The sequence below is a fragment of the Perognathus longimembris genome, chromosome 15 (assembly GCF_023159225.1).
Source record: "Perognathus longimembris pacificus isolate PPM17 chromosome 15, ASM2315922v1, whole genome shotgun sequence".
NCBI lineage: Eukaryota > Metazoa > Chordata > Mammalia > Rodentia > Heteromyidae > Perognathus > Perognathus longimembris.
The window spans coordinates 3,793,844-3,815,601 of NC_063175.1; the positions used below are offsets into that span (position 1 = coordinate 3,793,844).

Genomic DNA, 21,758 nt, shown 5'->3' on the forward strand with positions numbered 1-21,758 from the left:
TGCTTTCCATTGACTAAGAACATTATATATGTGTGTGCATGTATGTGTGCTTTATCATCTTGGTATTTTTTTTTTTTTTTGCCAGTCCTGGTACTTGAACTCAGGGCCTGGGCACTGCCCCTGGCTTCTTTTTTGCTTAAGGCTAGCACTGTACTTGAGCCACAGCGACACTTCGGGCTTTTTTGCTTATGTGTTACTGAGGAATGGAACCCAGGGCTTTGTGCATGCTAGGCAAGCACTTTACCACTAAGCCACATTCCCAGCCCTCATCTTGGTAACTTTTTTAAAAGCAAGTCATTTTAATGAAACTGTCTATTGGTTGAAAGGGAAAACAGTCCTGGGCTGTGGCCCGAGTTACAACTCTGTAAACCTTGAAAATTTATGGCAGAAAAGGTGCAATTGTAAGAAGTGAAGGGGTTTCTAGAGCTGGCGCCGCCCTGACCTTCCATACACAGTCCCTCATCTCTAAAAAGAAAGCTTCATCTGAAATTCAGATTTATCTGGCCACTCTGGGTGGGCCGGCAGGCGGGGGGTAGGGGTGGTGGGGCGCGGGGAGAGGTCCGCCGCGGGCCTGCCCCGCCCCCGGGCCCTGGCACGCTGCCGAGCCGCGGGTGGTGGGAAGCGTCAGGCCAGGGCCCGGGAAAGGGGCGGGGCCGCGGGGGGGGGGGAAGCGCCAGGCCGGGAACGGGGCGGGGCCGCGGGGAGTGGGGAGCGGGCCAGCCGAGGCCCGCCGGGGCCCTCCCAGGAGGAGGCCTGTGCTGTTGCGAACCGGGGCCGGGACCTGGAAGGAAACCAAGACCCACCACGGGCTGCGTGGGCTCAGCCTGGGCGGCCCTGCCACTCAGCCCCTGTCCACAGCTCCTGGCCCGGGCGCAACGCACCCCATTTCCGGGTTGGGCCGGCTTCCGGCGCAACTTCCGGTGCGCCTCCCAAGGCCGGAAGTGCCGGTGCCGCCGCTCTCCGGCCACAGTCCCAGCGTTCGTCGCCGACGCCGGTCCGTTCGCGCGGAGCTGCCCCGAGTCTGGTGTCTGGCCCCGGGTGAGTGGCGCGCGGCAGCCCTGGGGCCGCGAATGCGTCCTCGCGCCGCGCTCCCCCGCCCTGACTCCGCCCGCGACCGGTGGAGCTGGCTGGGCAGTGGGCGCAGGAGCGGAGGTGAAGGGAGGAATGGGCAGTCGGCCGCGAGAAGAGCCTGGCCTCGGCCTCAAAGCCCACGGGCTGGGCGCTGGAGTGGCGGTCGTGTCCCCGGCCGCGCGAGGCGTGGGGCTTGCGTCACCCGGATGGCTTCACACACCTGGTGCCCGGCCTCCACCCCCCTCCCCGGGCCTCTAGAGTCCTCTCCCCCTGTGCGCCCAAGTGGTGGGTTAAGGTCGACCGCGCGTGTTCGTGTGCAGCCTCTGCACCGTGCCCTTTACTACCCTAGATGCTCCGCAGGGTCCCGGGGCCTACTAGTGCATGGGCCTTGCCCAAGGTGAAGTGTCTGCGGAAACAGTTGGAGAACTGGTTCCTAGGGCCTGCTTAGTTCGCCTAAACTATTATGTGAAGAGTAATTTCCATAGCTGTAGCCTGCGACTTGCAAAGATTTAGTCCTCGCATGTGGATTGAGGAAAAAGACAGCTAAATCCGGAAAGCTTTATGGAAAGAATCGTGACCTCGTTGAAGTCCTTGGATTTGGCCCTGGAAGGGAGAACTTTGTTTCTGGTTGGATCTTTGGTAGGACAGAAATTCCAACAGTGGGAACTGAATCCTGTGGAAAGGAGACAGTGGAGAGACAAGCCTGAATGGAGCACAAATACAATGAGTAATGGTTGGAAATATGGGTAGGTAGTTAGGGAAGAGCACTTGTATACAAAGCCCTGGGTTAGAGTGCACCAAAATAAAATGTTAGGCAGGTGTGTTTTCTTCTGGATGTCTTGGAAACATGACAAGAAATTTAAAATGATGTAACAGGCTTAGGGTAATTGGTTTCTTCAATAAAGGAGTAACTTGAAGAAAGCGGTACTTAGGGGATTAATGTGGCAGCTTTCGTTTCATATAGATTTGGAATGGTCCTTTGGTAAGAGCATAATGGCATTTTCGAATTAAGTACAGCCTTATAGATTATCTAATGGAACCCAATCATTTACAGTTGTGAAATTGATACTCAGGTGATATAATTTGCCCAAAGTCACTTGAACAATTCATATGGTCACTTGAACAAATTCAGTAATTTTTCTCTTAGTCCCAGGGAATCCTCCTAGACATAACTGATTGCACAGCCTTTTGTGTGCTTCAGCTCTGTAAAATGAGCAACATCTAGGGTGGATGACTCAGTATTTATTTATGCTTTACTGAGATTGCTTTGAGACTGAATTTGGACAAGATGAACTGTAAGTTCTCAGTTGCAGGACAGATGCTCAGGTGAAGGTTGCCAAGAGTAGCCCTAAAATGGGACTGGTTTCTCTATTCTCCCAAGGTGGACTGACATCAGATATGTAGGGATGTTTCATTATACTCTGTTTTCTAACATTTTTGAAGGGTTTTTTTGTAATTCCAAAGAGAGCAAAGTGCACTTCCTACCTTCCAAAAGTTTGGTGAGTCTGCTTAAATAAACTGGCAGTAGACTAAGGGGAGAAAAGCATACAAGACTATTGTGAGGAAAAAGCAGGAAGGTGAGTAGTACTCAGTAACCCAGAGTCTGGAAGCTTATATGCCCTCTTCATAGGGGAGAGAGCACTTGTAGGAATGTAGTTACTTTTAGAGAAAGAGAGGATTTTTAGGGGAAGTGAATGAACCTATAAAACAGACTAATTGGCCTTTTATTCCAAGACAAAGTTCCTCTGAGCCAACTGGGTGTGGTTTAACTCCTCTTTCCTGGGAGTTACTTTCCTTCTTAATAAAATTATAGGGATGTATAATGAAATTATACGCTCCTTTAGAGGAACCTCCCATAGTCAGATAAGGGAACTTGAGGAAAATGAGTAGTATATGAGCTCTGCAGCTTACTTCCTGAGATCCTAGCTGTAAGCACTACCATTTTCTGTCTGGTATGCTGTTTATTCTTATCCTAATTTCCTCTACTAAGAAATGGAGAGAATAAGTACCTATATTGTGAGGAATAAATATAGTTAGACTACATATTGCTTAGACTATTGCACATATGTTAGACCATATATTGTTTAGAAATGCTTCACTAGGGGCTGGGAATAGGGCTTAGTGGTAGAGTGCTTGCCTTGCATGCATGAAGCCCTGAGTTTGATTCCTCACCACCACATAAAAAGAAAAAGCCATAAGTGGATCTGTGACTCAAGTGGTAGAGTGTTAGCCTTGAGCAAAAAGAAACCAGGGACAGTGCTCAGGCCCTGAGTTCAAGCCCCAGGACTGGCAAAAAAAAAAAAAAAAAAAAAGGAAGGAAGAAATACTTCACTAGTTCTGACATACCTTTCATACATATTGCCTTGTGTTAGTCATGTTGCTTTCAGGTATGGAACAAGGAATATCTGCTAGCTGTTAAGGATCTCTTGGAAAGAAGAAAGATGGCCTACTGGAAAACCATTGAGAAAAGCCTTGCCTTAGAATTCAGGTCCAGGACCTAACTGGTAATGAATACATGTATATATTTCCTTAAATAGCATTTACGGAGCACCTGCCGTGAACAAGGAACTCCACTACACAATTTCTAAATTGCATGGCAATGTAATACTACTTAGCAGTAAAAAATGATTGAAAGATTGGGGTTGTATTTTGAATTGATCTTCAGTACCATAAAAAAAAGAATTAACTCTTTCTTTTAGAAAGAGTTGGATATTCAATAAAATAATAATTAGTATAGCTGCCAGGCATGAGTGGTTCACACCTGCAATCTTGGCTACTCAGGAAGCTGAGATCTGAGGCTTGAGGCTCAAAGCCAGCCTCAGCAGACAAATCAGAGAGACTCCAATTAGCCAGCAGAAAGCTAGAAGTGGAGCTGTTTCTCAGGTGTAGAGCATCAGCCTTGACCTAGAAATGAGTAGAAAAAGCTAAGGAAGGGCACAAGGCCCTGAATTGTACTGACACAATAAAATAATAATTAATGAAACTGACTTCTTTGCTTTACTTACATATAACAACACAAAAACAATTAGTCGATTTATGTATACAAAGTTTTGTGAAGTATGTGAAGCATTGTATATAGTTATATATATAATATATAGCATAGAAAGTTAATTTTGTGAAGTATTATATAAATTCTCTTACGATTGCTATTTTCGGATTGTTGTTCTGATACCTGTCATTTGGTCCACATAATTAGAAGCAACAAGCTCGACTACAATAATGACCTTGGGAATCTATGAGAAATTTCTTAAGGTTTGCTTTTCTATGTTGAGAACTCTTCACTCTCTCAGGGCTACCTTTGTGTCTCTGCTAACATAAATTAGCCTTGCTTAACAAGACCCCTGAGCATCCTGTCCCCGGGGCATGTCAACTGCCATTCTACCGTAGCTGGGCTAAAACAGAATCCTTTACCACTTTTTTTTCCATGTTTCTCTGCTTATTAATTACCTCCTTTTATTTTACTTATTTATTTATTTTGCCAGTCCTGGGGCTTGAACTCAGGGCCTGAGCACTGTCCCTGGCTTCTTTTTGCTCAAGGCTAGCACTCTGCCACTTGAGCCACAGAGCCACTTTCGGCCATTTTCTATATATGTGTTGCTAGGGAATTGAACCCAGGGCTTCATGTACACAAGGCAAGCGCTCTTGCCACTAGGTCATATTCTCAGCCCCTCCATTTTTGAGTAATACTTTTATGCAACCAGTTTTCAACCACAATTTAAGAAACATTTAAGGACAGAATTCTGGAGGCTTCAATTATGAAACACTGTAATTCTGCAACACTGTAACTTAGGAGGCTGAGACAGGAGGATTGAGATTAAGGCCAACCTGAGCTACAAAATAAGACCCTGTTCAAAATGAGGGGGGGAAAAAAGAAAAACAGGAACCTATTGCAAAGGAGTTAAATTTTTTATCCAGAAAATTCACTATGCAATGCAGACTTGACTGTGTGGTCCTGTGGCTTTAATTCTGAAGTAAAAGCATTGTCCTATTTTAACATTAAAGAGGTCAAGGGAAGTGTGAGATGCTAGTTTGCTATTGATATAGAGCAAATTGCTTCTAAACTTAGCATCTGGAAAAGTAATATACAATTTTTGAGGGCCAGGCATTTCTGAGCAGTTTAGGTGGGTGGTTCTGGCTCAGGGTCTTCCACTAAGTTGCAATCTGTACGTCAGCTGGGGCAGCGGGCACCTGAAGAAGTAGCCTGTAGGATGGCTGACTTCCCTGGCTGGCCAGCGGGTGCGGCCATGTGGACATGAGGCCTCATTTCCCTACCACATGGCCCTCTCTATTGAGCTGAATATCCTCCTGGGGTGGTGCTAGCTCCTATAGATTGAGTTATAAAAAAAGAAAAGAAAAGCAGAGCTGCACTGTGTACTGTGACAGGGTCACACCCTTTCATTTCAGTGTCCTGTTTGATACACAGGCTTACTCATATTACTGTTAGGGGACTGTGGAAGGGCATAAGAATTGTTGATGGCTGTTTTGGAGACTGCCTATCACCTTGGTCAAAGGAACAGACAAGCTCCTTCTCTTGGGCCAGGCAGATAATACCAATGTATAGCAAATGGGACAAGCAGATGAGTTGTAGGGGCCTTGGGGGACTCATTGAGTCATCACTGCAGGAACTTGGGGGTGCTTGTCATGCACCAGTTTATCATGCAGATGTCTGAACTTTAGTTTCTTATGGAAAATGTTTCTTTTTTAAAGGTTTTTTATTTTGTTTGGGGCTTTTTTTTTTTTTTTTTTTTTTTTGCCAGTTCTGGGGCTTGGACTCAGGGCCTGAGCACTGTCCCTGGCTCCAGTTTGCTCAAGGCTAGCACTCTGCTACTTGAGCCACAGCTCCACTCTGGCTTTTTCTGTTTATGTGATGCTGAGGAATCGAACCCAGGGCTTCATGCATGCTAGGCAAGCACTCTACCGCTAGGCCACATTCCCAGCCCTTAAAAGAATCATCCCTTAGAAGACTAAATGAACTACCCTACAGACTGCATGTAGTTTCAGAGTTGCCAGTTTGTGGCTTGTCTAATTCTCTTATGTGAGTAAGGAATATGCTGGGATAGCTAAAGTGACCAGAAGTCATACAGCTAAATTGACAGAACTGGAGTTAGAACCCATAACTGGAGCCTATCCACTAATCCATGGCAAACACCAAAAAAGCTAGGGGACCTAGGAGCAAGAGCAGCCAATATAATCTAGGTTCTCATCCTTCACTGTGCATTGCAGTTGTCTAGCATATTTTACTTATTTTTTTGTGCCTGTATTGGAGCTTGAACTCACGGCCTAGGCACTATTCCTTAGCCTTTTTGCTCAAGGCTTGACACTCTGCCACTTAAGGTGCATCTCTACTAGTTAATTGGAGATAAGAATCTCGCTTTCCTGCCCAGGCCAACTTTGAACCATGACTCTCCTATCTTAGTGTCCTGAGTAGCTAAGGTTATAGACATGAGCCACCAGCACCTTGAAATATTTTATTTTATTATGTTGTACAAGTACTTAGACTTGAACTCAGGGCCTGGGCATTGCCCCTGAACTTGTTTCACTCATGGCTGGTACTCTGCCACTTGAGCCAAAGCTCTACTAATGGCACTTTGCTGTTAATTAGATAAGAGTCTCATAGATTTTCCTACCTGGGCTGGCTTCCAACCACAGTCTTCTGATCTCAGCCTGCTGAATAAGATTACACATGAGTCACTTGTGCCCAGTTCCTGGTATATTTTAAAGTTCTTGGGCTCCATCTTTCTAAGTAAAGCCTTACTAAAACTGAAGTTGTGCTAGACTAATTGCAGGCTTGCTTGCTTGCTTTTTAACTTTCATGGTGGTTCTAATATGCAGCTAACTGCTGGAAGAACCATACTTATTTGCCACATGGTGGCTGCTTGCTGACTTAAGACTTTTAAGCAGTTTTGGAGGAGGAGGCATGGGCAGCTAAGAATGTACTGCCAAAACATTTTCTCCAGGCTCCTGAGAAAGCTGGAAAGGCTGGATGAAGTTCACAGACAATGCTTACTAGTCATTCATGGTTTCCATGTCCTGATCTGCATATTAGCCCTGCTGGTGGCATTGAAAACTTTTAGATTGACAGCACTTGTAATACCAGTGTTCCTATATCCTCAACCTTGAAATCTCAGTGAGCCTTTCATTCTCTATATGTTAGAAATAAAACATTGTGAAGACAAAGCAAAAGATGTTTTTATTGCTATTGAGGGTAATTCAGTACTTGATATGCTATGTTCTGTATGGATAGTTTCATCTTTAACTAGTTTAAGATATTGTTGGGATTTTTAAAAATACAGATTAAACATTAATGATTTGTCAGTCCTGGGTAAATGTTCCAAAGTAAAATTATGACTGACTGAAACAATTGCCAGGGCCAAGGATGTCGACCAGTGCATGCCTAGCATACACGAATCCCTGAGTTCAATCTCCAGTACTACAGAGAAGAAGAGTGATATAGTCACTTACTGCGCAATTCTGTTGTGCAGAGTAGTTTATTCAGTATAGTTTGAACTTATGTAAATGTCAATTTGAATTTAGATGAGAGTAGCTATTCAGAATCTGTTTTGATTATATTGAGAGCTTTGAAAAAATATAAATTTTGTTCTATAAAGCTAGAACAATTTGTTATGAAGTAGAAAGTATGTAACCCGTAGCAAATGGGGTTTGGATGCTTGCTCTATCACTAGATGACCTTGGGAAAGTTTATCTTTGATCTTCAGTTTCTCCATTTGTGAATCAGGCATATTTCATTTAATGGCATATGTGCTGGGCACATGGGTCACTGAGTGAATGCTGGTAGCTATAAGAGAGTGTGTAGACATTTAGTTCTCTCTTTGCTTGTAAGGCAGTGAAGTGGACTAGGGCACTTCAACTGGAAAAACGGCAAGAACCAAGTATATGAAGTAAGACATTTCCTGGTGCCTTGGGGACATACTAGCAGTTTGATGTTGCTCAAAGAAAAGTACCAAACAGTGAGTGGCTAGAGAGGAAACTACAAAGGCCATGCTAGAGTAGGTAAAGCATTACCCACATGCTAGTCTTTAGAACTTCTTAGTTATCCTTTAGGAGGTAGAGAGGCAAAAGAGACTGAGGAATGGTGGAGGCCATTTTCAGGTTTTAGAGCTCTCTGGCTAAATATGAACAGGAGTTTGGGGGAATCAGAAAGCAAGAAGACTGAAGTGGAAGCAAAAAAAACAATCTACACAAGAGTTCTTATGTGGCAGTTAATGTCTATAATCCCAGCACTGAAATAGAAGAAGGATTGTGATTTGGAGACCAACCTAGGCTTTAAAGTCAAAACTTGTTGCAATCTCAAAAATTAAAATGTGTACAAGAAATTATTAGGACTGGATTAGGATAATGATAGAGAAATATGAGAAATGTTTAAGAGGCAGGACTGGATTTGTGGAGGATGATTCCTAAGCTCTGGCTAAGTGAGTGTACAGTTGATGTTGAGTAGAGTAGGTTGAGAAAGCAGAAAGTTGAGAACATTTAGAAGGGAAGAATCATTCTGTTTTCTGTGTGTTGGTTTTAGAGGGTCTTCCTTTTATAGGTAATTGTTGGACAGTTGAGTTCAAATCTCAAGGTTAAGGTCAAGTCTAGAGATATAGACTTGAGAGTCACAGATGTTGCCAAAACAGTGAAAGCTGATGAGAAAAGCATCAAGGAAAGCAAATAGTGAAAAGAACTTAAATCACGTGCATGTCCTGCCAGAACACCATAGACAAGTGAGTGAGCATAGATCCACATATTAAGCAAATAGAGGAAAACCAGACATAGAAACTGGAGAACTGAGACCAGGTAAGTAGAATACAGCATTTTATGTAAACCAGTCTTTTCATTGCTTCAGAGTCACTTTGATTATTACAGTATACCACCTTCAAGGTTGGGCTCCTTGTCCTCTTTCTACCTGGGACAGGTCATTCCTATATATAGTGCTTTCTAGTATTACCAAGCCAAGAGTTGCTGACTCTAGAAGAGAAGTGGGATAAAGTATTATCAAACATAGTAGACACTAGGTCTAAGAAGGCTCATACTGGATTCAGTGGTTTGAAAGCAGTTGTGGATAAGAAAATGCCAGGTTATGGTGAGTGAGCAGTGAGAAAGTCAAGATAGGGACCTCAGAAGGAAGGAGAAAAAGGGCCACAGTTTGTTCTGGACTAGGGTTCTCTCTAATGGTAGTTTTCATACAACTGTGCCTTGCTTTTCAGCTCATTGTGCTCTGGGTATATGTTTTTATAGGTATTACGTAGATTTTTCAAAAGTGGGTGTGTGCATGTGTGCACATTTGGGCCTAGAAACCAGGGCATCACTCAACAATAGGCAAGTGTACATCTCCAGCCTCAATTTTCTTTTTTTAAAGTCCCATGCCTGTGGTCCCAGCACTTGATAGGCAGCAGCATAAGGATCTCCAGTTGCAGCCTAATCTGAGCTATGGAATAAGACTTTATCTCAAACAAACACAAACACCTCCCCCAACTATCCTTAGAAGAAATTGTAGCATATCTCCATTGAGCTGCTTGCTTGTAACCTACCTTGGCCAGGGCCAATTCATGATCAATTACAGTTCATTTGTCAAGCTTCTTTCCTTTTTTCTTCATTTAGGGGGTCAGACTTGATTAAGCATGAGGGCTTGCCTAGGTTTTTGTTGTTGTTTTTTACACAGAGCTGTTTTCCCATTTTCTTCACAGGCAAAATCTTATGTGTTTAATCTCCTTTTTGGCATTGGCTTTTTGGAAAACATAGATTAAATTTTTTTAATGTCTACATGTAGTATTCTTTGAATTTGTGTGGTACAATTGACTGATCACTTTTTTAATAAAAATTTATTCTTTAGGAGGTTGTGTAAAAAATGACAATTACAAAAATGATTTGAGGTTAGGACCAATTCTCTTGCTATAGGTAATATAATCATTCTCACGAAATAACAGAATTACTCACATGAGAAAAAGTTTAATCTAACAGTTTTGGAATGTGAAGATTTGAGTAAAGTCAAGGGGGGCTGGGAGTATAGCTCTCTGATGGGGTATATCCTTAGCATGTCTGAGGCATTGGGTTCAATCTCAGTATTAAAAAAGAAAATAAAAAAAAGAACAGTCATATTTCCTCTCTGATTTGCCTTTCAGCATAAGGTCAAATCAGCTAAGTTACTGGAAGAAGAAAATTGTGTTGAGGACAAGTGTGTGGGGAGGGTAGAGAGTTGGAATGTTGAAAGGATTTTTGTTTTTTGTTTTTTGCCAGTCCTGGGGCTTGCACTCGGGGCCTGAGCACTATCCCTGGCTTTTTGCTCAAGGCTCGTACTCTACCACTAGAACCACAGCGCCACTTCTGGCTTTTTCTATATATGTGGTTATGAGGCAAGCACTCTACCACTAGGCCATATTCCCAGCCTGGAATGTTGAAAGATTCTTTTTTTTTTTTTTTTTTCCCAGTCCTGGGCTTTGGACTCAGGGCCTGAGCACTGTCCCTGGCTTCTTTTTGCTCAAGGCTAGCACTCTGCCACTTGAGCCACAGCGCCACTTCTGGCCATTTCCTGTATACGTGGTGCTGGGGAATACGAGGCGAGCTCTCTTGCCACTAGGCCATATTCCCAGCCCTGAAAGATTCTTAAAAGGCCTGTGTGCTTCACAGCTCTACCACAGAGCCAACCATCCGAGCACCCTGTAGCAGGCATGGGGAACTCTCTGCCAAGAGACATTTGTATATTTATTAAATCACTTGTGAGCCATACAAAGTTCTCAAAACAAGCAGCCAACAAGAAGCATTATGAGAAGCATATGTGTCTATCTAGTCATGTGCCTGGAAAAGCATTCCACACCCCTGCACAGGGTATATTTTAAAAGGTTGAAGGGAGAAAAGCAAACTTTATAGAAAGTGAAAATTTAGAAGATCTAAAGGCTTATCTCCAAAATCCCTTTGCTCAGCTGCTGGCTGACCTGGCTATTATCAGTGGGCTTGCTGAGAATAGAGAACCATCCCCAAGACTGCTCTCACTTTTGACACCAGTGGCAAGTTTGAGTGTCCCCAGGACTGCTTGCAGGTTCAGTAATCTGCCAGGACTCTGAACTCACTGAATGCTGTATGTTCACAAATAATTGAGGTGAGAAGGTACAGACTTAAGAGAAGAACCCTGTGGGGCAGAGCCCAGGAGGGTGCCAAGGGCAGGGTTTCAGCCGTCCCCCAATGAAGTCATGGACAGTGTTAGCTCCTCCCTCCAACAACACTTGACAATATATAGAAGGTTGCCAGTGGGAGACTGGTTTTTATTGGGGCTCCATCACATAGATAACAGCCAGCTGCCTATGTAACTGACCTCAGTCTCCAGCTCCTCCACAGGTCAAGCTGATTGCAACAGTGGTCCAAGTCTCCCACTCATTGTTTGACTGTGTGGTGTGATACATGACTGCAGATATTCAGGCAAGCCATTGCATGAGCTTAGAAATGACCTCCCACAAGTGCAAAGGCCAATGCACTCTTTAAGCAATCTTTGGTTTTTATTTTAGCATTTTTATTAGCTCAAATTAACTGTGCAAGGGATTTTCACTATAATATTTATGACATGCACACAATGTTCTTTGATCAGACTTACCCAGCCTATTATCACTTCTTTCTATCCTCCTGCACCTTCCTTTGTAACAATTTTAGTGGGTTTCATTATGCTATTTTCATATACATATATAGACACATATACTATATATATGTATATATAATGCACTTCTATAATATTCAGCCTATCACCTTTCCCTTCTGCTGCTCCCCCTTGAGCAGTCATGTTGTGTTATATTTTTTAAGTCTAAATCGATATGTGAGTGAGAACTATTTCTTTCTGAATTCAGCTTACCTGCTCAGTTTTATCCATTTCCTTCCTTGTAGCTGAATAATACACTATTGCCTATGTGCACCACCTTTTCTTTTGCCATTGATTCATTGTTGAGCATCTAAGCTGATTCTCTCTCGGCTATTATTAATAGTGCTTCTATAAGCATGGATGTGCAAGTATCTCTCTTGTACATATATTTCCATTTCTTTGGATACATGCCCCAAAGTAGTCAATTATAATCACATAGTCCATTTTTAGTTTTTTTGAGGAACCTCCAAACTGATTGCCATAGTGGCTGATCTAATTTACATTTCCAACAATATGTAGGGTAAAAGTATTTTCTTTCCCTCCCCCACACCTTCAGTCCTTGTCTGCATTTGTTTATTTTCTTCAGTGAATTCTGTGATGATATAGAAGCACAGCGTTGTGGTTTATTTTTGTGCCTGTACTGGTGTTTGCACTCAGGGCCTCTTGCTTGCTCAGCTTGCTTGATTGACTGCTCTCTACCACTGAGCCTCTCCTCTCTCCCTGCTTTTGCTTGATGCTTTGGTGACCATTTCAAAGACTTTTCTGCCTGAGTATCTGTTGGTCATTTCTCTGTTCAATTTGATGGGCTGCTTAAATTCCTTAATATACATAAGAGTGATACCTTCTCCCCATTGCCCTTTCTTTTGTTAGACCCAGTTCAGGCTGTTCCTATGCCTATTTGTAGTCTTCCTTCCTCAAATTCCCAAGTGCTGGGATTATAGGCATGTTCCACAGTGCCAGTTCTGTTCTATTTTCTAATTCTTTGAAAACTATGTTTCTTTTATTTTTTACCCTTTTGTCACTTTTTTTGAAAATAAAGTTTGTTAGAGCTGTACTTATTTCAGATTGAAATAATAGTTCTGTGTTAAGATACTTTTACTTACTCTCTTTAGGTATGTGTGTTCTCTTTTTGCTTTATGTCTTATACATTCATTTTCTTTTATGGCCTTTTTAACTCTAGAATTAAGCAGTCACCATGTCGAGCAAAAAAGCCAAGACCAAGACTACTAAGAAGCGCCCTCAGCGTGCGACGTCCAATGTGTTTGCTATGTTTGACCAGTCTCAGATCCAGGAGTTCAAAGAGGCCTTCAACATGATTGACCAGAACAGAGATGGTTTCATTGATAAGGAAGACTTACATGATATGCTTGCTTCTCTAGGTAGACTTTTACCTATTTTATATGCTTTTTCTCCAAAATAATTGGTGTCTTTATGAATTATTTGAGTCTTTATGAATCATTTTGTAAAATGCTAATTCATATATGACTTTTCTTGCCTCAGAAGGCCTCTGCAGAGATTTCAGAGTATGGTGATACCATACTGGGACTGATAAAACATGAAAGTTGGCCTTCAGGTACCCAGCAGGTACTATGGCTAGGTTGGCTCAAGTTCTTGTTAGCTAAATATTTTAGGACTGTTAGGCTGAAAGCCAAGATGACTAGGTAGCAAAATATCAGAAGTTCAAATAACAGTTATAGGTAGTAATATTGTACAGTTAATAAAGGTTGAGGACAGGTTGTCAACAAAGGAGACAGTAATAATTTTGGTGCATTACTCAAAATGGAACATAGGGATCAGACTTTCATAATATTGTGTATACTTTGTTTTATAAAGAAAATAGTGAAGTTTTTGTTCTTTAAAAATCATAAACTGGCCACTTGTTATTTTGAGCATATGGATATGAACTTATTTATAAGGTTTTATGGCTGTTTGTTTTTATGTTTAAGAGGGAATTCTGCATAGAGTAGCTATCATTTTACAGTAGGGAGTAAAGGGAAAAGCAGCAGCAAATGGGCCCTGGATAGAATGAATACCCACGTCTTTTACCTGTATTCAGTTCTTAAAATTTTGCAACATTTCCTTGGTCTGGAGTCAGGTTAGAATCAAGAAGAGTTTGTTGACTTGCCAGGTAGATTATCCAGTGTTTTCCCATTCCGAATGGCTGAATCTGAAACTTATATCAAATAAGGAAACTTGTAATAATGAAAGGCAGACAAAGAGAAAAGCAGTCTGCTCACAGGCAAAGGAAGTACTACAGTCCATCTTTAGCTGTCTCTGGGGTATAGAATTGGGCTTTAGGTTTAAACAGACAAAGACTTGGGGACAGGAGGAAGAGAGGTCATCATAATTACTAAATAGTCTTGGTCCTAAGTTAGATCACAAGTCCTTGTTTTGAAAGGGTTTCTAGAGATACTGTTACTGTTGTCCTCTCCTTGGAGGGCATTTTTTCCATCTTTCCTTGAAAGGATGTTATCAGTTAGTCCTTTCTGGATTCCCGGGTAACTACTGGAGAGAATGGCTCAGAGCCAGAAGATACAGATAGAAAGCTGGTAATGGTGGCTCTTGCCTGTAATCCTATCTACTCACGAGAATAAGATATGAGGATTACAGTTGGAAGCCAGACCAGGTAGGAAATCCATAAGATTCTAACTTCAATTTAATCAGCAAAAGCCAGAAGTAGAGCTGTAACCTACGTGGTAGAATACCAGCCTTGAGAAAAAAAAAAAAGCTAAAGGACAGTACTTAGACCCTGAGTTCAAGCCTGAATACCAGCGCGCGCGCGCGCACACACACACACACACACACACACACACACACACACACACAAGTAGATACAAAATGAAGGCAGGGGTGCCAATTTGTGGATCTATGTAAGGAATTAGTTATTTATAGCAAGTGCCTAGACCCTGAGTTCAAGCCTGGCAAAAACAAGGTAAATAAATGCATACAAAAATATATAAATAAAGTATACCAACTCCATGAGCAGCTGTATCAATTAGAAATAGGACTGTTTTTTTTTAATTATTGGTGTTGAAATGACTCCTAATGAACCTTTAGTATGTAATCAACAGTCAAAATGCACTGTTTCACTGAAAAAAATAGTGAAGAGAAAATTGATGGAGAGTTGAGTGAGTGTGGGTGGGTTGGTGTTTGTGCGTCTGATTCTGAGATTGCTTTGAGTATATTAGACAAGCTTTTTACCATGAACCACACCCCTAGTCCCCGTAATTTTTTAAATAATGAAGTAGCAAAGATATTTTTAGGTTGCCAAAAATTGTTTTTGTTGTTTACTTGGTGGTACTGAGCATAGAACCCAGGGCCTTCTGTATGTCAAGCAAGTGCTCTTACCACCGACCCACCCTAAAATATTCTTAATGAAAGCTATTTAAAAAGGCTTCTTTCAACCTTTTCCCCCCGGTACTGGGGCTTCTAGCTCAGGGCTTCATGATTGATAGGCTGGTGTGATACTGGGTGCTGAGCCACATTGCTACCTGTCTTCACTGTGGTTGCTGAGGGACGTTTTCTTGCCTGTTCCATAGCTTGCATTCCAGGCCTGGACACTGTCCTTGGGCTTTTTTTTTTTTTTTTTCTCAAGGCTAGTGCTCTACCACTGGCTTTTTAAAAATTGTTGGAGAGCTGGGGATATAGCCTAGTGGCAAGAGTGCCTGCCTCGGATACACGAGGCCCTAGGTTCGATTCCCCAGCACCACATATACAGAAAACGGCCAGAAGCGGCGCTGTGGCTCAAGTGGCAGAGTGCTAGCCTTGAGCGGGAAGAAGCCAGGGACAGTGCTCAGGCCCTGAGTCCAAGGCCCAGGACTGGCCAAAAAAAAAAAAAAAATGAAAAATGAAAAATTGTTGGAGATAAGCATCTCACAGACTTTCTTACTAGGATAGTTTTGAACCATGCTTCTCAGATCTCACCCTCCTGAGTAGCTATGATTACAGACATGAGTCATCAGCCCTAGGTCACTGGCTGTTTTTTAGTTTTACTTTCCCCAGAGTTGCAACTCCTGCAATTCACCTACTTTGAGGTTTCCTGTCATTACTGACATCAACAGATGCATGCCATCCTGCCTGGCTTCCCTTTTGTGGAGATGGATTCTTGCAGACCTTCCTGGCCAGTCTGAGCTGTCACCACAATCCACCCAGTCTGTCTCCTGTGTAGCCTGGGATCGTAGGGGTGACTGTCATGTTCCAGATAAAGTTTCAGAAGGAAATTTTAGAAACTTCTGTGCCAGGTTGGCCTCGAACCCTGAATTTGCCAATCTCAGCCTCCTCCCAAGTATCTGGGATCACAGGACTGACTACTGGTGCCCAACTGATGTAACCTTGAATATATTTGGTAACATAACAAAATAATTCCTTATTGAAGTGAGTTATTTGTCCTTAAAAGTAAAAATGTGAATTGTTCCAGGGAAGAATCCTACTGATGCGTACCTGGACGCCATGATGAATGAGGCCCCAGGCCCCATCAACTTCACCATGTTCCTCACCATGTTTGGTGAGAAGTTAAATGGCACAGACCCCGAGGATGTCATCAGAAATGCTTTCGCTTGTTTTGATGAGGAAGCAACAGGTAAGTGTGTGTCTTTCTTTATACCCAGCCTCCTTTTGGGATGTATGAAACACTCTTTAGGAACTGAACTGAATTCGTGAAATCAAAAATTATGTAAAAGAATAAATATAAACTATACTTTGCAACCAATAATGCAACACACTCAGAAAAGGCTAGGATAACATTTACATCATAAAGCTACAATTTCTATTATTAGTCACTTTGGATTTTTGACTTTGAGCTTCCTGAGAAACAAAAGGACAATTATGGACTTCACATGGACTTCTCAAGCAGTGAGAACTACTATTAAAGAGACGTGCAGTCTCTCGGAAATGTGTAGTTAACTAGCATGAATATTTAAAGTCTAAATCCCTCACCTTTGCAGGGTTTTTTATGTTGTTCTTGTCTTCATTTTGGTGCACCTTTGGGGAAGTTAAAATGTGTAAAGGCCAGCTACTCACTTGGCTTCTTCCCCTCGTTCCTCTTTTTCCGTCAGCCTGTTTCTCCTTTCTTTGTCGTTAGCCTGTGCTCAGCTTTGCACACCAGGTCCTCCTCAGCCTCTGCTTTCCCCCTCTCCCAGCTGTCAGTTCTGCTTCTTCCTGCCAGTTGCAGTGCTGCCTCTTGTTCTGGCCAGCCACCATTGTATTTGTATTTGACTTTATATCTTGGATTTTAACTTCTAGACAATGCATGCTTCATTATATAAGCAAATCTGCTTACGTGGCTTAATAAGAATTCCCAAAGCCATTGAAATGGCAGTGACAAGTTACACGTATAGTGGCTAGAGCCTGCTGATTTCTTTTCATGTTGGTAGATATTCTGGCATATTTTATGAGGTGGGCTTGATTTTGAAATGAGCCTTTGGGTGTCATGGAGAAGTCGTAACTGCCTTCTCACTCTGCCATGCAGGCACCATCCAGGAGGATTACCTGCGGGAGCTGCTGACCACCATGGGCGATCGCTTCACAGATGAGGAAGTGGATGAGCTATACCGAGAAGCCCCAATTGACAAAAAGGGCAATTTCAATTACATCGAGTTCACGCGCATCCTCAAGCATGGAGCAAAAGACAAAGATGACTGAAAACTTCAGCCTACACCTCACACTTCCATTCTCCTACTCCTCTTCTCAGATGCCTCTCCTGCCCCTATAGGACCTGCTGCATGCAACTTAGTCTCACAGCTTTGCTTTGTTTTCCTTCTTTGATGTATTTATTCCAGAACTTTCTGCCACTTAGCACTTGTATAATCAAACGGGAAATGGGGACACAGTTGTAAAGTGTATTGAAAAACAGGTTGCGAATAAAAATCAACAAATGTGAAAGCCCAGGAAAATATATCCGTATTTCTGGTTTTGCTGGATTTTTACATTTTTATATAATAAAAATACTATTTTGAAATAAAGATTATGCTGACTCAAATGGAATATAATGGCAAGTTGAAAACTAAGTGGCAGTTTGGGGTGGTCCTTTTTTGTCAGATTTTCACCATATAATTGAGATTATGTTGCAAAATTGATTTTTCACATATATGGGAAAGTATTTTTTTTCCACCACTGCTGGGCCTTGAACTCTCCCTTGGCTTTTTCTGCTCAGAGCTGACACTGTCACTTGAGCCACACCTCCAGTTGTGGCTTTTTGCTGATTAATTGGAGATAAGAGTCTTAGGACTTTTCTGCCTGGGCTGGCTTTGAACTGTGATCTTCCTATCTCAGCCTCCTGGATATCTTAAGACTAGAGAGGTGTGAACTACCTGTGCCTCGCTTCTTTTTTGTTTGTGTTTTTTTTTAATACCACCATTAAGATTGGGAGCTGTAGTTCAGTATTTTGCAGTTACAGTGAATGTCTGCCTAACCTGCCAATGCACATGAGAAATTGTTTCCAATTTCAATAGAGCTGAAGTTGAGGAAAGCTGAATTGTTGTCCAAAACCCTCAAGTACAAGCATCTGTATCAGTTCCCTTTCCCTCAGCCTCAAGTCCACCTGAAACATCACAAAACCAAGTGGAGAGCCACTGCATCTATAAAGAAAGGCAAAAATAGGGAATAGTAACCATCAGTAAACCATTTCTCAGTCACCTGTCATTTGCCAGGCACTAGTGATAATGACCACTGCCTGGGGGCTGGGGGCGGCATGCTTGAATTCTCTCATGAGGGATGATTAATGAGCAGTATCATGTAAGTTCTGTGCACAGAACTGGGCATGCTTGGCAGGAGTTGTCAGGAAAGACCCCTCCCCCTCTCAGAAGGGACGCCCATAAACTAAGCTGACTAGATGGAGCTCCCTGTGTGAAAACGTGTGTAAAGCTGTGCCCTCCCCAGGTACGATGGCAGGAACACTTGGGAAGGACAGGTCCAGAATTAAAGGGCCTTACACAGATAAGGAAGAAACACGATTTATGTTTAAATACCCAATGTCACTTGTGTGCAGAGGGAAAAACTAGAAGCAAGACTCTGAGGGCTGTTCCTGCTATCCAGGCAAGAGATGTGTGTGACTGATCTGGATAATGGAGGACAGGACTCCACAATGCCCTCCTTGGCCGACCTTTCTCCTGCCAACTCTGCCTTGTTACCATCTCTGGCACACTTGTACCTGCATTTGTTCTTTCTACTTTGAATAATGGCAGGCTGGGAGTTTTCGAGATTAAAAACAAGAAACCTAGCTGGTACTAGTGGCTCATGCCTGTAATACTTGCTACTCAGGAGGCTGAGATCTAACCATCTCAGTTCGAAGCCAACCCAGGCAGAAAGGTTTGTGAGACTCTTATCTCCAGCAGCAAAAAGCAGAAGTGGAGCTGTGGTTCAAGTAGTAGAGCACGAGCATTGAGTGAAAAACCTAAGTGGTAGTACCTAGATTGTACATATCACACGCTGTACTTGATCGATTTTTTAAATTAAGCAACTTTTATTTACATTGTAGTGCAGAAATGCATTTCAACTGATTAAAGTCCAACACCAATGAAGGAATTATGGCACCAAAAGTTTCCCTTCTCTACCACACTAGGATAGATTACTATTCAGTCTGTAGTTCTCATCTTGTACTTAGTCTTAAGTGAACTTCCAAAAAAACACAGTTAGATGGGTACCAGTAGTTAATGCCTATAATTTTAGCTACTCAAGAGGCTGAGATCTGAGGATCGCAGTTTAAAATCAGCCCAGGTATAAAGGTCTGTGGGACTCTTAGCTCCAAAAAACTACAAGAGCTGGAAGTGGAGCTGTGGCTCAAGTAGTAGAAGACTAGCCTTGAAAAAGAAGCTCAAGTCAAAAGACTGGCGCACACACAATTTGTCAAGTCATTTTATTTAGAGAGAATAGCTAAAACTGCCACTAGATGGCACTATTGTTCTTGGTAGTTGTAAGAATCTCAGTGAACTTCAGTGGTAAAAGAACCCTGTGATGAGTTTATAGACAGCATTAGTGCCATCAGTGCTGTCATTTTGTCTTCCTCCCTCCTTCCCTTCCTTCCTACCTTCCTTCCTCCCTTGTCTCTGAATTTATCTCTTTTAAGACAGTTTTTCCCAGACTGTCCTTGAACTTGTGGGCTCAAACCATTATCTTGCTGGATCTCTTAAGTAGCTAGAAGTCCACTTGCTGTGGTTCATCTTGAACAAGTCATTGTCAAGTTGTCTTCACCCATTGTCTTCATCACCATCATAGATGTGTTTTAAAGCTAGGAAGACTACATGATGCAAAACCAGTGGCTATCTAGGAAATCACTTTGTGCAAATTTGCTTTATATAGGAGAGCTATGATGACTACTTAAATGTTGAGAACCATTTCCCCAATGGTTCTATAAAATATATTCTATTAAGTCCTTCCTTGCCTAGAACAATGTAACAGAAAGTTCTCCTTCTTTACACATGGCAGAGTTATCCCTGAGCTATCAGGGATCATTTATGTATGAGGGATAATTGGCTCTATGGATGATCCTTGTCTTCTAAGCACTTTCCTTGTTTCCTTTCATACCAGCCACTTAACCTCCCTAAGAACTAGACCAAAGTGTGAGAAAGACTTTTACTTTAAGTCTTACTGATGGGAACAAGGAAACAGCTTGAGCTGTCAGGCCTCATTGGCCTCTGCCCCTGGGGGATCTCATCCTCACAGCCTGACCTGACCTGAAGTTTCGGTCTCCCGTCACCAACACCTCTCAGATGCACAGATGGGCAGCAGCCCCAGCTTTTTCCAACAGTCTCACCTCCACCCCTCTGTTCACCCCTGAAAACCCTGCAGTCTGTGTGAGAGGCTATCTCTTCCCACCACCGCTGGGACGTAGAGAGAGCCGCTCAGGTGTTTGCTAATAAAGCCTGCCTATTGTCAACTTTGCTCCTCTTAACTCTTACTGTCTTTTCTGGTGCGGGCACGTAGGAGTTACTCATTCAAACCTTAAACACTTCCCTTACACTTACATTAAAAAGATCCCACCTTTCCTGCTTACTGTTGAGACTTTTTTTTTTTGAATGGTATGTCATCTGTGTCACATCCCTAACTGATTTCCAAATGTTGAGAGCAGAGTCCATTTCTCTTGGAAGATAAATCCCCACTTCCCAGAGCAGAAGACCAAGCCCCCAAGGCCTCTGAGTTCCTCCACCAGGGATGACAGCCGGGTGGGCCGACCTGAGCTCAGCCGCCGCAGGCTCCAAAAAGCTTTTGCACTGTTTAATGTAAATGTGAAAAGATGAGACTGGATAAACAGAAAATACCGGGAAGCAAAGGGGAAACAATGCCTGGCCTGTGTACTGCAAGGCGCAATCCTTAAAACTGCCACCCTGGCCAATCCAAACCAGCCATTGTGTGAAACTCCTCCCAGCACAAAAGGCTTGGGTCTGGAGACCTAGCTGACAGAGCACAAAGAGAGTTTCCCAATACCTTCCTCAGACTAAATCACATTCATAGCACCTTTTCTTCCCCTACATAGTTTAGGAGTGTGTTAAGAAAAAGGATCTGTGCGCCCAGTGAGCTCACAGAGCATCGGCCCCGCAAGCTCAGAAAGGCTTTTTAATGAAAGGGGACATAGCTGGCTGCTGGTGGGGTAGACTGCTGAGGAAAGGGATGGAAGGAAGAAAGGAGGGAGGCAAATCCGCCCCAGTCCCCCATTGGGAGGCTGGCCGGCCATCGCCATGCAGGATTGGCCAGGGCTGAATGAATAAAGCGAATAAAGGCATATGGATGCAATCAAGTTATTACAAAAAGGAAACAGACTGGGCAATTTAAAAGAGATGAAAAAAAAGAAGCATTTCTCCACTCTCCACCATTATAGGGATTGAAAAAGTGAGTGTTCCTGCCGACCTTTTCTTTTCAGTGTCTAGGCAGTTTTTATGCACACCACTTTACTTGAATATGTCAGGACAGACTTCAATTTTAAAACTCTCAGTGGCACAGTTTTATTTGAAAAGATGTATGGGATTTAGAAAATACAAAGACATTGCCCTACTTTCTTTGCAGCTGGGCTGAATTGGAAGTAGACAGCAAAGTGGGTAAGTTGACCATTCGAGGAAACTTGTAGTTGTGT

The 21,758-nt window shown here is 42.7% G+C and overlaps 1 protein-coding gene across 1 annotated transcript; it reads left to right on the plus strand.

Annotated features, from left to right (window-relative positions):
* The first annotated feature begins 889 nt into the window (after positions 1-889).
* LOC125364187 (myosin regulatory light chain 12B) lies at positions 890-17,672 on the plus strand. Its single transcript, XM_048363648.1, has 4 exons — positions 890-1,038; positions 12,876-13,074; positions 16,113-16,274; positions 17,163-17,672. The coding sequence occupies exons 2-4, from the start codon at positions 12,891-12,893 to the stop codon at positions 17,333-17,335; spliced, it is 519 nt and encodes a 172-aa protein (XP_048219605.1). The 5' UTR covers positions 890-1,038; positions 12,876-12,890; the 3' UTR covers positions 17,336-17,672.
* The last annotated feature ends 4,086 nt before the right edge of the window (positions 17,673-21,758 follow it).

Excerpts from the sequence above, each read along its gene's own strand:
- LOC125364187 (XM_048363648.1), top strand. The coding sequence starts at position 12,891 with ATGTCGAGCAAAAAAGCCAAGACCAAGACTACTAAGAAGCGCCCTCAG. Across the intron at positions 13,075-16,112 it reads TGATATGCTTGCTTCTCTAG|GGAAGAATCCTACTGATGCG; the intron begins GTAGACTTTTAC and ends GAATTGTTCCAG. Across the intron at positions 16,275-17,162 it reads TTTTGATGAGGAAGCAACAG|GCACCATCCAGGAGGATTAC; the intron begins GTAAGTGTGTGT and ends TCTGCCATGCAG.